Source organism: Grammomys surdaster, unplaced genomic scaffold, assembly GCF_004785775.1.
Source record: "Grammomys surdaster isolate TR1022 unplaced genomic scaffold, NIH_TR_1.0 218, whole genome shotgun sequence".
In the NCBI taxonomy this organism is placed as follows: domain Eukaryota; kingdom Metazoa; phylum Chordata; class Mammalia; order Rodentia; family Muridae; genus Grammomys; species Grammomys surdaster.
Window position 1 is genome coordinate 3,234,151 of NW_021604663.1, and position 16,746 is coordinate 3,250,896.

Here is a 16,746-nt window from a genome sequence, read left to right on the forward strand (position 1 = left end):
GGCTTCCTTGGGAACTCACCATGCTTATGTTTTAACACACACACACACAACTTCTCTGTAGCTCTCTGGACTTTCTTGAGGAGAGAGACTGTGCTTTGCTTCTTTCTGTCTCCTCAGTGCCTGGCCACAGTGAGCATACAGCAGGCACATTATAGATCCAGCTGACAGTGGTGCCCATGCAGACTCCAGCAGACCAGGCTATCTCTAGTGCAGAAAAATGCAGGATAGAGCATCCTCAGCTACAGACCTCACGGAAAAGGCTCATAGAAGCCAGGCTCATAGATCGACTTGGAATTGGATAAGTGGCTCTTGGGTTTCCAGGCTCATGGGTGTGGTAGCCTCTTGGTAATGGGGCTTAATGACCAAGGGGGAACAGATGTGTAACCTCAAGCCCGTAGGTCATGAGAAGCTGAAATTGAATCCCCAGACAGAGCCAAGGAGCAAGATGATCCTGCCTCCCAACCCAGGAATACAGAAATTAGGGGATTTGAAATTAACTTCATAAACGTGACGGTTAACTTCGATTGTCATCTGGACAGGATCTACAACCACCAGACAGCAAGCCTGTGACCTTTTCTAGGTGGGAATCTCTAGGCTGGGTTAGCTGAGATGGGACAATCCACCCTAAATGTGGGGTGGTACTATGCATATGGGCTAGGGTCCCAGATAAACAGAAAGAAGAAAGGTGAGTACCAGTATACCAGTATTCATCCCCCCACCCCTCTCCTTCTGCAGATGTTAGGACCAGTTATCTCAAGCTCCTGCTACCGTGACATGACTGCCTTGACCGGCTATACCCTCCAACTATGAGCCCAAGTCAGCCTTTCCTGATGTAAGTTGCTCTTGTCACACATCCTGCTGCATTTACAAGGCAAGTAACTAACACCGTGGGAATGTTTCCAAAGTCTGAAGGACGTTTTTAAATGTGCAATCCAAAATTAAAGGGGAGAAAAGGATAAAAGGGAATAAGCAAGTCTCTAAATATACATTCAATCTCTAAGTAAAATGCCCTGGGCAAGTCTACCTGCAGGCTAAGCAGACAAGCAAGAAAGTCAGAGAGTTGAAACCATAGCCTTGAGCACAGAAATAAGGAGGTGGAAGAACACAGACAAAAAGATAAAGAAATAGAGGCCCGCTTTCTACTCCTATGACAGGATGTCCAAACATGCGTAAATTATAAAATGAAATGAAGCAAAATGAGATGAAATGAAAGCTATCCTGTACAGGTCTAGAGGCCAAGACGCAGGATCTCAAGGTCCGATAGAGTCAGTGTCCAGGGAGGGCTTCACCAATGTTTTCCTGCTGTGTAGCTCACACAGCAGGAGCAAGAACACACACAGGAGTCGATCTCCATGGTACTGTTATCATTCTGTCATTATGTCCCAAGAGTGGAGTCCTCAGGAGGTGGCAGGTTCCCAAAGCTTTCACCTCTCAACCGGGGCAGCCCCTGACTTAAGAGGGCCCCAACTTCCAGTGTTTCAGTTTTATGATGGGTTTATCAGAGTATTAAATGCACTTAGGAAGGGAGAAATCCAGTGCTCTTAGTGTGTACCCATGTGTGTGTAGACCAACCAGAAGATGGCCTTCGGTGTCTTTCCTCCTCAGGAACCATTCAGCTTGTTGCAGAAGGGACTGTGTTGTTGTTTGTTGTTGTTATTTATGCTGACCATTTACAAAGTACCCAGGACCCTCCTCTCTCTGCTCGTGGTGCTGGGGATCAAAGTCGAGTCTTCATGCTCACTCTTTACTGAGTGAGCCATCTCTCCGGGCTTTTAAACGTATTTTTAACTTAACACTAAACAGACTTAGAAAGGCTACATTGATATACAATCAAAATTTACAGTCCCAGGATGCAACCCCATCCCAAGTTGAGTCCCCATGGGTTTCCAACATGTGAAGTTTGGGAGGACACCAACATTCCAACCACGGCATGCTCCACCCTCAAGAGTAGAGAGCTAAGACTATGAACACATAGGAAACTCTCACAAGAAGACAATCAGAAAGGAGCTCCCTTCATTTACACAACATAAACCCAATACTACGAGCTATGGACCTGCTGACTCTGTTTCAGTGGTGGGTGTATTTGTTTCCTGTGGCTGCTTTAACAAAAACCCCACAATTGGGCAGCTAAAACCAACAGAAACACCTTCCTGCAGCTGTACAGGGTAGTCTGAGGTCATGGTTGGCAGGCCCTCGCCACCTCTCACACCTGCAGGGGGACCCTCCTTGCTTCTGCAGTGCTTCCCTGGTTTTCCTTGGCTGGTAGCCATGGCACGTAGCCTCTGCTTCCAACTGTGACTCTTCTCCTCTTCCAGGAGGGATGCCAGTCCCATTGAACAAGGCCCGCCTACTCTAGCATGAGTTCATCTTGACTAATTAGGTCTGTTCTGGCCTTTCTAAATGAGGTCACATCCTGAAGTGCTGGAGGTTAGAACTTCAATGACTTTTGGAGGGGGGGATGTAACAGTTAACTCATCCTTCTAGATTTTTTTTTCTTAATGGTGGTTATGTTACTAACAGAAAAGTCCTCTGTAGAAGAAAGGACCAAGGGAGATGGAACACTCCTTGCCCATCAGGTTTGAAAGGGGAATCCCCAGGACGGTAGAGGATGCGCTGTTCGCTCTTGTTTTGCTCTCAGAGTGCAGAACATATCAATGGAGTTAACCTCAGATCCGGTAGGCAAAGGGTTTAGTGCTGTGAGCCTCCACGAGTTCTGGAGAGTCACATTCAGCTCTTCCTGACCCTCGGAGTCATCTCCCCAGCGTGAGATCCCTATATACAATACCACAGTTCACTCCCTGATCTTACACCACTGGCTCTTCATGGTAAAATGATCCACAGCTCAAGAGAGAAAAACACACTATCAGAATCTCACGAAGTCCTTGTACAGCCCATCACAGCATATGTAAATGTCTACTGAGGTGAGACAGGTTTGCAGACCTTGGCAAATTTTGCTGTGTTCCCACAACAGGTGTGAACTCATCTGAGCCTCCCTCTCTCAGGTGTCTACTGTGAAGGAGCTAAGAGACAATGCTACCTTTGACTCTCAAACTTTTCGTATGTATGACTGTTACATATATACATATACACGTACACATACATATACACATGTATATCACATCGTGGAGTGCCCGCAGGAGCCAGAATCCCTTGGGCATTGGATCCCATGCAACTGAAATTACAGATGGTTATCAGCTGCCATGTGGGTGCTGGGGATTGAACCTGGGTTCTCTGGAAGAACAGCCAGTGTTCTTAACCACTGAGCCCCTCTGTTCCCACCCTGATACAGTTTTAAGGTGTTAATGACGTAAAATGGAGTTGAAGGGGTGTTCCCTCCTTGTGCAAATCCATTTACTTATTCCCTTGCCTGCACTTGCTGTGGACATTTCTTTCTTTTAATTTTAACTTCATTGTATCTTCAGTACTTGTGATTGAATCTAGGGCTTTTTACATAAGAGGCAAACAGCACTGCTGAGCTACGACCCCAGGTCATTAGGATGTGTGCTGGTCTGGATCATAGGCAATGATCCTAGACTGGCAGGGACTTGCCATTCACCCACTCCCATTCAGATGTGAGGGCCAGCGTGAGCAGAGAATTAATGACCTGTGTACTCCACAGAACCCTAGACATGATCAGCACTGGCTCAGACTTTGCCAGATGATGTTGAAAGCACAGCACAGCCCACCAGGCCCTGAGGAATTCTACGCTAAGCTGTGTTTCTTCCTTAGGTATGCTTGTTGCACTTGTAATCATAGCCTTTGAGAGACGTGGAAGTCAACCTTGTGAAGGAAAAAGCAGGATGGAGAGCGAGGCGCCACAGGCTCCTGCGACTCCTCAAAAAGTTCTGATCTGCCTTACACCCAAACATGGCTTCCGGAACACGGGTGAGACAGCAAAAGGAACCGAAGCCAGGGCAGTGGCTGCTTCCCTGACTTCGTGGAAGTCCTAACTAGTGATGTAAGTCCTAACAAGTGTTGATGTCCGTCTCCCTTCTGAGTTACCTCATCAGGCAGGGCTTTCATTGGGGCACAGTGATGATGTGGTGAGATGTGATTGGATGAAGATTTAGGGGCTTGGGATTGGCTCAAACACTTACTATAAGTTTATGGGCTGGGCAATAGACTCAGGTCTGCACCCTGATGCTGGTCTCCAGAGTGTGATTCCTGGGATTCATCATATGTTCCATGTCCTCTCACCACCCGTCCTCCATCCTGTCCCCTCAATAGCCCTCATTTTATCACTACTTCTCTCAGTGCTGTACTATCCATTCCCTCCACCATGCTTCCTTCACACTGCCAGAAGGTGTGACGTAAACTGTCAAGGAAGGAGGCAATCCATGATCCTACCTAGCTGTGACCAGCATTGGACAACAGCCCTAAACATGCCAACAGTGGCTCATATGTCTTGGTGGTAACCAACAACTGTCTAATTGGATTTAAGGCCCACTCTATAGGAGGGACATAATGTCTGGTGATGGAAACCTAGTCAGCTAGCCCGTGCTAGTGGGATCATGGATCTCAGAGGAGAACCTCATCCTGCCACTTTACTGGGCCAGCATAATTCCTAACTGCATCTTAAGTACTTTTCCTTATCACCACAGATAAGTGTAGCCCTAACTCCTCATCAAAGAAGCTTCTCTTTGTAGCTGTGATCATTACAGAACACCACAACTGGCCAAAACACGGAGTACACCTGACTGTGGGGTTCCCAGCCCAACCGATACATCTACAACCCAACCCCTAAACCTAAACCCTGAAGAACACCATGGAAGGTGGACAGATAGACAGTAAGAGCCAGAGGACCAGGAAGCCTGGTGCAAGACTGTGTCTCTGAGAAATGACAGGGAAGCTATACCCATAACACCACAACAATATGGCTGCCTAAATAATACCTGAACAACAATAACACCAAGGGACATGAGAGAAGGAGAAGTCAAGGAGACCCCACCCATAGACAAGGCACTACAGGCAACTTGGAGATGCTAAGGGGAGAATCAGGTTTCCCCAGGGATAGCCTAAGTGATTGTCTAGTACCAGTGGCCAGTCCTGAATTCATATACATACAAGCAACACTAAACAGACACAGTTAGACTGTAGCTATACATTTATGTACATATATGTAACAATAAGAATTGAAGAAAATGAGACCATGGATTTGAGGAGAAGTAAGAGAGTTTGGAAGGAACTGGAGAGAGGATGGGTTGGGAGGGAAGGAAACAATGTAGTTATATTTCAATTTTAAAAATTGAAAATATAACTTAGATGAGAAGGTTCCCACCTATCCATATTATATTCAGAGTTACAAACCCCATTGCTCTGGTCCCTACAATCATGAAGATGATTTTGCAAAAGGCTTCCTTTCTGTGCTTAACAAATGTCACTGAATATGTTTTGCTATTCTTTTCCTGTTGCTGTGATAAAAATATGCTAACAAGAGCAACTTAAAGGAGAAAGGGCTTATTTTGGCTATGGCTAGAGTCCACCGTGATGGGAAACACATAGTGGCTGGTTACATAACACCCAAATTCAGAAAATTATATGAACAAAAAAGGGAGGGCAGGCATGATGATGCACACCTTTAATCCCAGCAACTCAGGAAGCAGAGGCAGGCAGATCTCTTAAGTTTAAGGCCAGCCTGGTCTACAGAGAGAGTTCCAAGACAGCCAGGGTTACACAGAAAAACCCTGTCTCAGATAGATAGATAGATAGATAGATAGATAGATAGATAGATAGATGATGGATGGAGAGTGTGGCCTCAAGACCCATCCCCTGCGAGTTACATCCTCTACCTAGGCTTCCATCCTAAGTTTCATAACCTTCCCAAACAGTACCACCAGATGTCATGAAGCATTCAAACATGTGCACCTATGGGGACACTTCACATCCAAGCACAACACTAGTGCTAGTGTTGTGAAATCAGAGCTTGGTCTAATATCAGGGCTGGACTCAGCCTGCTAGTTCATCTCCCTTGACTCTTGTAGATAGCGATACCCAGTGGACTGAATATTTCATACTTTCCTTGTTAGCTTCCTTGTGCTTATAAATCTAGGAAACAAGCTTCCAGGAACTTGGTCCGTACATCAGTTCCCTGACATACATAGCACAGCTACAGTTCTGTACCCAGGCTGACGACCCGGTGGCTACCCATCAATCTCTTCTTTCTTTCCCCAACTACAGGTTTCTGTGGACCAAGATCATTCTAGCAAATCTTCTTCATGCATGCCACTTTGCACCATGGGGGAAAACCCAGGCTATTAAAAAGGAGATAATAATAAAGAGAACTGGCTGGATTTATCTCTTTAAATTAATAAAAAGCCATTAAAAGATGGCCAAGCTATTAAAAACAAGGACGCCATGACATGTGCAGGCAAATGGATGGAACTAGAAAGAATCATCCTGAATGAGGTAACTCAGACTCAGAAAGACATACATGGTATGTACGCACTTATAAGTGGATACTAGTCAGAAAGTACAAGATAACCATGCTACAATCCACAGACCCACAGAAGCTAAATAACAAGGAGGGCCCAAGGGAGGATGCTTGATTCTCACTCAGAAGGGAAATAAAATAGATATCAGAGAGAGAGATGGAGAGAGGGAACTAGATGGAACAGGGCATGTCGGGGGAATGGGAGTGGGGGTCAGGTTGGGTGTGGGGGAGGACTAGGAGAGAGAATTAAAATCAGTTGGGGGGCATCTCTAATATGAGTCAGAGACCTGGCATTGGGGAGTCCATGGGGGTGATCCTAGCTGAGACTCCTCCCAGTAAGGGATATGGAGCCTGAAGCGGCCTCCTCCTCTAGCCAGACAGGACTTCTGGTGGAGAGAGGGAGACATCAATCCACTCACAAAGTCTTTGGCCCAAAATTTGTCCTTCCTACAAGATGTGCAGGGATAAAGATGGGGCAGTGATTGAGGGAATGGCCAGCCAATGACTGGCCAACTTGAGACCCATTTCATCCCTAACACTGTTAGTGATACTCTGCCATGTTTGCAGACAAGAGCCTAACATAACCCTCTCTGAGAGGCTTCATCCAGCTGCTGATGGAAACAGATGCAGAGACCCACAGCCAAACATCAGGCGGAGCTCGGGAGTCTTGTTGAAGAGTTAGAGGTAGTATTGAGAGGGCCTGAGGGGCCAAGGATTCCACAAGAAGACCTAGAGAGTCAACTAGCCTGGAACCATGGGCTCACAGAGATTGAACCACCAACCAAAGAGCATGTTTAGGCTGGACCAAGGCCCCCTACACATTTTTAGCAGATGTGAAAGGTGGTCTTCATCTGGGTCCCCTAACAATGGGATAGAGGTTGTCTCTGACTCTGTTATCTGCCTTTGGATCCCTTTCTCTAGCTGGACTGCCTTGTCTAGCCTCAGTGGGAGAGGATGCATTTAGTCCTGCTGCAAATTGATGTACCAAGGTGGGTTGGTACCCGTGGTGGGCCTCTTGTTCTCTGAGGAGAAAGGGAAGGTGGGGAGAAAGGGGTGTGAGGGTGGGACTGGGAGGAGAGGAGGGAGGGGATGTGACTGGAATGCAAAGTGAATAAGTAAGTAAATAATTTTTTTAAAGATATCCAAGGAAGCTGCCAGAGGCACGAGAGGCAGAAAGCCCTCCAGAGTTCACTGATAGCTGCGTGTTTTGTGGTTTTCATTTTGTTAATCTAATTCAATCTGTACCCACTTTGCAGAACGTGCGTTAGGGGCTTAGGAGATGGCTAAGTAAAATGCTCACTGTACAAGCATGAAGACCTTCAGAACCCACACAGTCGGATGTGGTGGTGCACACTTGAAGTCTCAATGCTGGAGAGGTGGGGACCGGCAGATTCCGGGTGCTCACTGGCCGGCCAGCCTCACAGCGGCCCCACACTGCTGAGCAACAGCAATACCAATACTGGAATTTCTACATGAGACAGTCTTTAACTTAACCTGCATCCAAAAGGGAGACTAGTATCACAATGAGAGGAAAGTTCTAGAAGATGAATCCTGCTATGCCATGAAGAAGCTTTCTCAAGCAATCAGTCACACCTACTAGTGGAATGAGTCCATAGTTCTGGATCAAAGAGGCTGTGCCCATTACAGGTCCCACATGGCTTTGATAACCATAGAAGGGTGGGGTGGTCCATGAAGAGGAAGACAGAACAGGAGTAGGGCAGGGCAGGAGAAGAGAGGAAGAACAGGGAGGAAGGTGAGAGTATGGGCTTGAGTGTCTACTTGTCACTCAACCTCCTGAGTCCTGTGTGGTCACATGCCTCAGCTCCGACTGAGGGGGAATCATCAAGTTTACCAGAGACATCGAGAGTGTGTCTGACGACATGGCTGCATATGAGAGCCAAGCTGGACTGTTGTGTCCTTCCTGGCTCTACTTGACTGACTACTGTCAACCCATGCACTGACAACACATATCTCTGTCTCCGTGAGGCCATCTGCTTCCTCCATCTTGTTTCAGTTGACCTCATCTAGCTAAGGAATGCACCAATGCCAGATATGGGCACCATCTCATAAAGCCATCCTCCATGACAAATGACCCCAAGCCCTCCTCTCTCTTCTGTCTTTTTGTCTCTGAAGTGCCTTTGGCCTGGTCTAACGTCCCTCTTTGACTAGCCCCACCTACTGGTGTAGAAAATCTAGGGAAACTAAGAAATTAAGGCCAGTGTGACTATAGACCAACACTTCAAGTACTGAACAGAAGGCAGAACCCTGGGACAACATTTATTTGTATTACAAGGAACCTGATAGAAGATTGAGAAATACTTCTGCCATTAATCGCAATAAATTATCGGTTTGTGTGGATTAAATGATCAATGTGCCAGATTATCCTCAGGTCATATTTCTGAATATAGAATATCTCACAAATAACTTGACAAAGGTACAAGATGCCAAGATTGAAGTGCCCAGCCCTGGAAGAGGTCCTGGCTGTGGCTCCTTCCATGGGGCCACCTGGAGCTGCTTGCTCATGTGTCTCGGCTGTCCTCTAGTCTGTCACCCACTAGCATCGATTTTATAGCTGTTCAACTCTGAGCTTCATTTCTTTGTCAGCATCTCACTAGAAACCTGTCAAATCAAAGAAGGTTCCTCTTGAACATGGAATTGTTAAGCCACGTCTGGACAGTGAGGAAATTCATGTTGCTAGGCTGACTGGAAGGCCAGAGAGAACTCAGGGTGAGGTCTGCAGCTGTGTTGAGACTGACATCCTGAGAGCCCCTGCTGTAGGTACATCTCCCAGCCGCTCCATAGGAATACATTGCTTGAGCGGGAACACCCCTTCTTCTGCATATCTTAGTGTATAGATCTGATGATAAGCTTGGGAATGCTATACTTAGTGTGGTCTGTTGCTTTGTGTTTCCTTGCGAGCTGAGCACTGAGCGAACGCAGAATTTAGTTGTAACTTTGCCAGTACGTCTATCTAGAGGCCTGCTGCCGTTTTTCGTCTTCTATGAAATTTCTGTTGCCAAGAAAGAATTACAATTTTGTCTGACAGATTGAGGTGGCATGGTGTATTCTTGGTTATCAAAATCCTTGTGTAGCGTGGGGTTTTTAGTTGGTGAATATGCACAATGTGGGGAAAGCATGGTACATACTGTATAATCTCAATTACCCAAGTGTGTGTACTCTTGCGGGATCTGGAACGACATATCGAGCCTAAGCTGCTTGTGACTGAGTGACTTTTTTCTTGCCTTCTTGTGTTTTGTTTCCTGTAATGCATATATTAAAAAATAAATGAAAGCTTCTTTTAAAAACTTAAAAAAAAAAAAAAAAAAAAAGAAACCTGTCAAATGACTGCGGAGCCAATGTTGTAAGTGATCTGAGCACTCTCCTGTGCCTTATCTGATCATTCTTTCTAGTTCAGGATGAATTTCAACATTGTTCCTTGGCACAGGATGCTCCTTTTGACTCTCACCTGAAGGGTTCTCGCTCACAGGCGTGAAGATCTGGCGTCCTGATACGGACCTGTACCCATGAGTCAGTCACAGGTGCGAACGCTTGTGAATTTCCTAGTAGGAGGCAGTGAGGACCATGTCTGGTCCCTGGATGTAGAGGGAGGCTTGACAATCATAGTTGCTTTTGAACTAGCCCACTCCCACGGCCTGCCCAGTGAATAATAGATGTGGCCTCAGCTTCTGACGTAGTCCCTTAGGATGTCTGGACAGGACTGAGAAAATCCCTAAATGGCTCTGAACTTATTCAATAAGCAGATGACCAAGGGGCTGCAGGGGCCCAGGTAATGGAGCATCTCTGGAAGCCAGACAAGGCAGGCAGGCAGTCACAGGCATCCTCACCAGTGTCCAGCCCGCAGCTGGAGGGAGAAGGGAGATTACTGTGGCTCACTGACTTTGGATTGAGCTGTTAGGCCCACTGATTATTTGACAGAAGAAAAGGAGGACGGCTGGGGAGGAGGAGACAGAAGGTGGGAAATCAGAAAGAGGGAAAGAGAGAGGAAGAGAGGGGAAGCACACAGAAGAGAAGGGAGACAGACAGACAGACAGATTATACATTCCAGTTTTATCATGCAGGTTTATCAGCATGCCACCCTTCTTTGCTTGGCTTGGCAGCATCACTCTGCTCTGGGATCCTTCTTTCCAGCAGGAAAGAGAAACTGCCTGTTTCCCTGGCATTTGGATACCCTTACGAGCATCCTGAAGGAATATCCCTAGGTTAGGGTTACTAACACAGATGGAACAACCTGAAACAACAGAATGACAGTGGAACAAATACACCCATGTCCTGCATTTGCACTTGACTTATACATAAGACAAATGTGTTACCCTTCCCTCACAAGTGGGTGAAGAGAAAGGACACATCAGGGTTGAGAGGTAAGAATGCTAAACTGGTGCGAACCCTTTCAAAAGTCAGAGTGATTCAATCTGAGGGAAATCGAAGCAAGCCGTCAGTCACAGCATGTCGCTCAAGTGCATTGTTTTCAAGGGGATCCAGGAATTGGGAGGTGACCCCAGAGCCTGGTGCACATAGTGTCAGACATGTATAACCAAGTTACATGGGTGTCTCTGTCACGCCTACAGGAGAAGCCGGCTGTAGGTGACGAGGCTATATTAATTTTCTGACCATTTAACATGCTAGGGAAAGATTAACCAGCTGTGATATGCTAAGAGGCTCAGATTTCTCCCCGTGGGATACAGAGAAGGGATTGTTTGTAATGCTGCTGTGAGGGAGAGACAAACTCACAGAGAATGAGGTTACAATAAACACATCACACTCCGGGGCCTGCTCTGGGCATTTCCGGGCAGCAAGATCTTCCCCCATTGGAGAGGTGTGATTGGAAGTTGGCCTGTCCGAGGGAAGTCTGACCCGAAGGCTGGTCCCTCTCTAAATAAGCTAATGCTCACCCTTTGACTCTTGGTCAAGAGTCATCCTGACTGACCGCAGCTGCCTTCAGCAGCATTTGGAACCCTGCAGGTGAAAGAAGCCTCAGGAACAGCTGCTCCGGGGACCATGCCGACCGTGGATGATATTCTAGAACATATAGGGGAGTTCCACCTTTTTCAGAAACAAACATTTTTCCTCTTAGCTCTGCTCTCTGGTGCCTTCACCCCCATCTATGTGGGCATCGTTTTCCTGGGATTTACCCCTGACCACCACTGCTGGAGTCCTGGAGTGACCGAGCTGAGCCAGCGGTGTGGCTGGAGCCCAGCAGATGAGCTGAACTACACCGTGCCGGGCCTGGGGTCTGCGGGTGAGGCCTCCTTCCTCAGCCAGTGCATGAGGTACGAGGTGGACTGGAACCAGAGCACCCTTGGCTGTGTGGACCCACTGTCCAGCCTGGCTGCCAACAGGAGCCAGTTGCCCCTGAGCCCCTGTGAGCATGGCTGGGTGTACGACACTCCCGGCTCCTCCATCGTCACTGAGGTAAGTGAGCTCAGAAATTAGGATGCAAAAGAAGCAAATAGCTGACTCTGTCTTAAGGAAGGACCAGGAAATGCATGGTTCTTATACTCGTCCAGACATGCTTTTTTGGACCCATATCCCTTATAAAATCCTAGCTTCCTGATAAAAACATGCAGCCTCTCACTTGTCTGAGGTAGTTAGGGAGAACTCTGCTAATGCTGGCGGGCATGGTGCCGGTATGTGCAGAACTCAGCCATGAGCAACAGGCAAGCGCACGTGGGGTGCCCAAAAATGATGCCAGATGTGGGTGTGCCTCTGGGAGTCATATTTGCCCGAAGCCTTTCTATTCGACCACCACAGTAATGTCAGCAGAAGGAGTGTGACCCTCCCCTGACTCCTGTGTTCCACTAAGGAGTATTATAAGTTGTACTCTTTTCTCCAGAGATATTTGTTCCTCTTTGTCATGGCCAAAATGCCCACAGGAAACTTTGAGGCTGTAGCTTAGACCACGACACAATTATTTCTATTAAGAAGTACAGTCACGGAGACAGGCAAGATGGCTGAGAGGGTCATGGCAGTTGCAAAACAAGCCTGGAAACTTGAGGTTAGCGGACTGACCTCAAGAACCCACATAAAAGTAGGTGGAGAGAACCAGCTCCACAAAATTGTATACTGACTTCCACACGCATGCAGTAACATGGACACACCTACTCACATGCATCAGACACACGTATACCATGATGATAAAAGTGTTTTAGACAGAAAAGATAGTCATGGGCTGAGAGTATGGCTTAGTAGGTAAAGCACTTTCTTGTAAGAATCGGAGTTCAGACTCCAGAATCCACAGGAAAAAAAAAATCCAAGTATGGGCACATGAATGTAACGCCAGCACCAGGGAACCAAAGACAGGTGGATTCGCAAGGCTTGCTAGGCACCCAGCTGAACCTAGTTGGCTATATTTCAGCCAATGAGAGGCCCTATTTCAAAAATAAATAAATAAATTAAGTAAGTAAGTAAAGCTGGCTCTTGAGAAATGGCGGCAAAGGCTGTTCTCTAGACCCGTGTGCATGTGTACACACCTATGCACACATGAACACTCACATTCATGCACACACACACACACACACACACACGATCTGATTGTGAAGCCTCACTCTATGAAGAGAAAAGCAAGCATGGAAACTTACTGTGAAATTGTCCCGCAAACACAGAGGGGGCTGTTAAGCAGCTAGTTGGAAAGGATAGCCTGGGTTCTGGGGGAATATCCTGGCCTTTAGTGGAGGAGCCTCATGGGGGTCGTGGGGAGACCTGAAATGGGCTTCATGACAAACCAAGACTCCTACAGTGGATACCAAAGCACTCTAAAACAGCTCTGCAGAGTAACTCACCTCATCCCTCTTGTACAGAGGTCAGGAAACTGAGGCCACCAGCAGAAGAACTTGTTTGTGCACCGGGCTGCAGAATTAGAAATAGCAGAATGGATGTTAGAAGACGGTCTCTTATCTGCTCGAACTGTAACAAACGGGAGTCCAAATGTAACAGTTACCACAGGACACCTTGAATCTCCCTATTTTTTTAAAAAAGGCAGCTAAGAGCTGTTCAAAGCTTGCTTCCCTCTAGCTGTACATGTGCATCAAGTGTCTGCCTTCACTCACGTTTGTGTCTTACGAATAGTAGGGAGTAGATCAATTTGTCTGTAAGTCTTACGTCTGTAAGTCAAGTCACTACCTGCTTTCAGCTGATAGAGCCAACTCTTTAGCCAAATGCCCCACTCACACTGTCAGATGGAATGCCAAATGGAAAGTTAGCATGAGTTACAAAGCAGCTGGATTATTGGCACTCGGTTCAAAATCCGATTAATTACCACACAGTAGTCAGCTGGACCTCTGGGGCTCCCAGGAACTCCCTGTTAGGAAATTCAAAGAATGCTGAGATGAATGTGTCTAAGGAGATTCTAATAGCGTTTTCTCCCTCTCTCCCCTTTCCCCCCTCTTCTCCTCCTCCGGCTTGGATGACACTGCACATCTGGACAGTTTAACCTAGTATGTGCTCACTCCTGGATGCTGGATCTGTTTCAGTCGGTAGTGAACGTGGGGTTTTTCATCGGTGCTGTGGGGATTGGCTACCTAGCAGACAGGTAGGTGAAACACCTGCAGGGCTTTTAAAATAACCCACAGGTTCAGACAGTACTCGGGCTCACCCACCCTGCACGAATCCTTCTTCGCCCCAAACACACAGACAGCCCACTGGCTCCCACCGCCTGAATGGTGGTTGCTTTTATAATCCTGGATTTTCCTCATATGCTTTGATAACAATGACTCATGTTAGCTCTCAGCTCCTCTGGGGGTCAGGGAAGGAGGTGTCAACCACCAGGCAGGATTTTTTTTATTTATGGGCTTTCCACTAGTTCCAGGCTAGAAGAGGAGGCCACCAATGATTTTCCCTCTCTTGTGATTCAGTCTAATCTTTGTCCCCACCGTCCCCCGTGTGGTCATGAGCTTTCAGGAGCTGTGAGCTCCATCTATACAGGCCGGCTAGCTCTCATATATCTGAAGCCCTAATACCAGGCAGGCTCTATGCCTCTGTCCAACCATATTTAGTCTTGGCACTGGCCAAGCTGTACCTCCTGGCTCTGGTTGCGCGACCATTGTGGACTCCTGCTCCCTCACTGTACAAAAAGGTTTTTTTTTTAATTTTCGTTTTTTGAACCTTTTATTTCTTCATTTAATTTTACCTTTTTAATTAAAATATAATTTTATTTCACCATCCCTGTTCCCTTCCCCCCTTTCAGTTCAATGCCCCCAACAACTCTCAAATCTACAGCCTCTTTTTCTTTGACTGTTGTTACCCACATATATGTGGACAAATATATAACCACAACCTGCTGTGTCTGTTGTTGTTGGGTATGCGGTTTCAGGGCTGACCAGGATAACCAATCAAGGAGCTCATGGCTGAGAGGGGCTAGTTCTTACTCTCTTAGCAATCATTAGCTGCCTGTAGTTCTAGGGGTGGGCCCCTGAGAGATTTTCCCCCTTCTGCCCCATCACGTCTGTTGGTATTGTCCGTGTCTATGTCTTGTTTATGCAGCTGTTTCTAAAAGAGGCAGTCCCGTAGCAGACTTTAGACTTCCTGGTCCTCTGGCCCTCACAATCTTTCCAGGCCTCTTCCATGATGTTCCCTGAGCCACAGAGGTAGGAGCTATGCTACAAGTGTATTCATTGGGATGGGTGCCCCATAAGCCATTGATCTTTGTGTTGTGTCCAGTTACAGTTTCCTGTGATGATCGCCTTTGCTGTAGAGAGATGCTTCCCTTTAGTGAAGAGAGGTGGCTACATTTACCTGTCGGGTATAAGACTTAGAACGCAGTTAAGGGACAGACATCTTTGCTCTATAGATGACCATAAGCAAGGAAGGGTAGTCCTCAACAGAGAGAGAAGTGAGATTAAGAAGCACTGTAGATGCCTGGGTATCGAGGTCAATAATTCAATGTTCATAATATCCTCATGGGCAGAGTGCCTCCCATAAGCCAGGCACTGAACTCTGTGCCCTGGACAGTGCTGCTCTAACTGCCAGTACCTAATATGTAGTGATGTGTACCTGTGTATTTATGTACACAACACACACTATGATGATACACTTGCATAGTCTATGGGTGTGTATACAGAGAGACATGGCTAGAAATAGCATTCCTGTCACATAGATGCAGTCTGGTGCAAATAGCCTCAGATGATCAGATACAACAACACAAGTAGAAAATGATGTGTTTTACACATTTATTTTTAATGAAATTTAAAGTGTATATAGCTTTTAATAATGAAATTAAAAATATTAAAAATGATCAGCCTGCAAAAACGCATATTTGACTCAGAAACATACCGCAACTGAGTCCTGTGCTCACTGCCTTCTCAGGCCTCCCTAACACACACTCTCTCTCTCTACACTGTGAATATAATCTAAATGTAAGACAGCTTTCTTTGATTATACATCAAGTTGGCATCAAAATTGCAAAGGAACTAAAGGCTCACAAGAACACACTGACTTTACAAGAGCCTGAGGCCCTGTTGGCAGCAGGAGGGAGGATGGATGGAGGTGGAGGCACTGTGCCAAAAGTCACAATGCATTTGTAACTGTCTGCTCAGCCTCCCTGGCTGGCTTCCTCCTGGACCAGTGTGGGAGGCTGTGAGGTGGAGGGGGAGGTCATTAGTTTTTGTTCTGATTACACGCAACCGAGGGTAGCTTTTTGCAGGCTGCTCATGATGTCAAGACAGACATGTTAGTGAGGAGGTCCAGGGTCCAAACTCACTCGCTGGCCACTGGTCAGGCAGCTCCAGTCCATCTACTCCTTGGTACATTGAGGTGGACATTAACACCGGATCTTTAGGGAGCGTCACACACACAGGTGACAGCCTCACTCGGGCTGCCAAAGTCTGTTAATTATTCTCAGCCCACTCAAGTAGGCCAGGTCCAATCCGTCCTCACAGCACGTTCTCAGAATGATCCTACCAGCTCCCCTCCCCCTCAAATGAGCTCATCTATTCTGTTCCTATGCAGGTAATCTCTAGAAGGCTGCTATTCCCTATCGCTCCCCTGGAGGCTTCCAACGGGTCTTCAGTTCTTTTCTCAAAGCCAACTGAAATTTTCCCGGTTATTGCTCTTTCTTTCATCCCGTGAGCGTGCAAACGAGCAATGCATACCTAGAAACAAACGACGTGTATTTCTCTTCGGCATACTCAGTGCCCACTACAAGCTAATTTAGATAAGAATATTGAAAAAAGTGGGGAGGGCTAAGGAAAGGGGGAGAAAGAGGAAAGGAGAAAGGAAGAAAGGAGGGAGGGAGAGAGAGAAGGAAGGGGAGGGAGGGAAGGAAGAAGAGAGGAAGGAAGGAAGGAAGGAAGGAAGGAAGGAAG

At 46.8% G+C, this 16,746-nt stretch overlaps 1 protein-coding gene across 2 annotated transcripts in view; it reads left to right on the forward strand.

Annotated features, from left to right (window-relative positions):
- Positions 1-11,352: 11,352 nt before the first annotated feature.
- Slc22a2 (solute carrier family 22 member 2) overlaps positions 11,353-16,746 on the forward strand; it is a 35,194-nt gene continuing 29,800 nt past the window's right edge. For both annotated transcript variants that reach the window (XM_028772753.1, XM_028772751.1), the window contains exons 1-2: positions 11,353-11,860; positions 13,873-13,976. In XM_028772753.1, the coding sequence (XP_028628586.1) occupies positions 11,447-11,860; positions 13,873-13,976 (518 nt within the window). In that variant the 5' untranslated portion in view covers positions 11,353-11,446. The remainder of the gene's footprint in view (positions 11,861-13,872; positions 13,977-16,746) is intronic.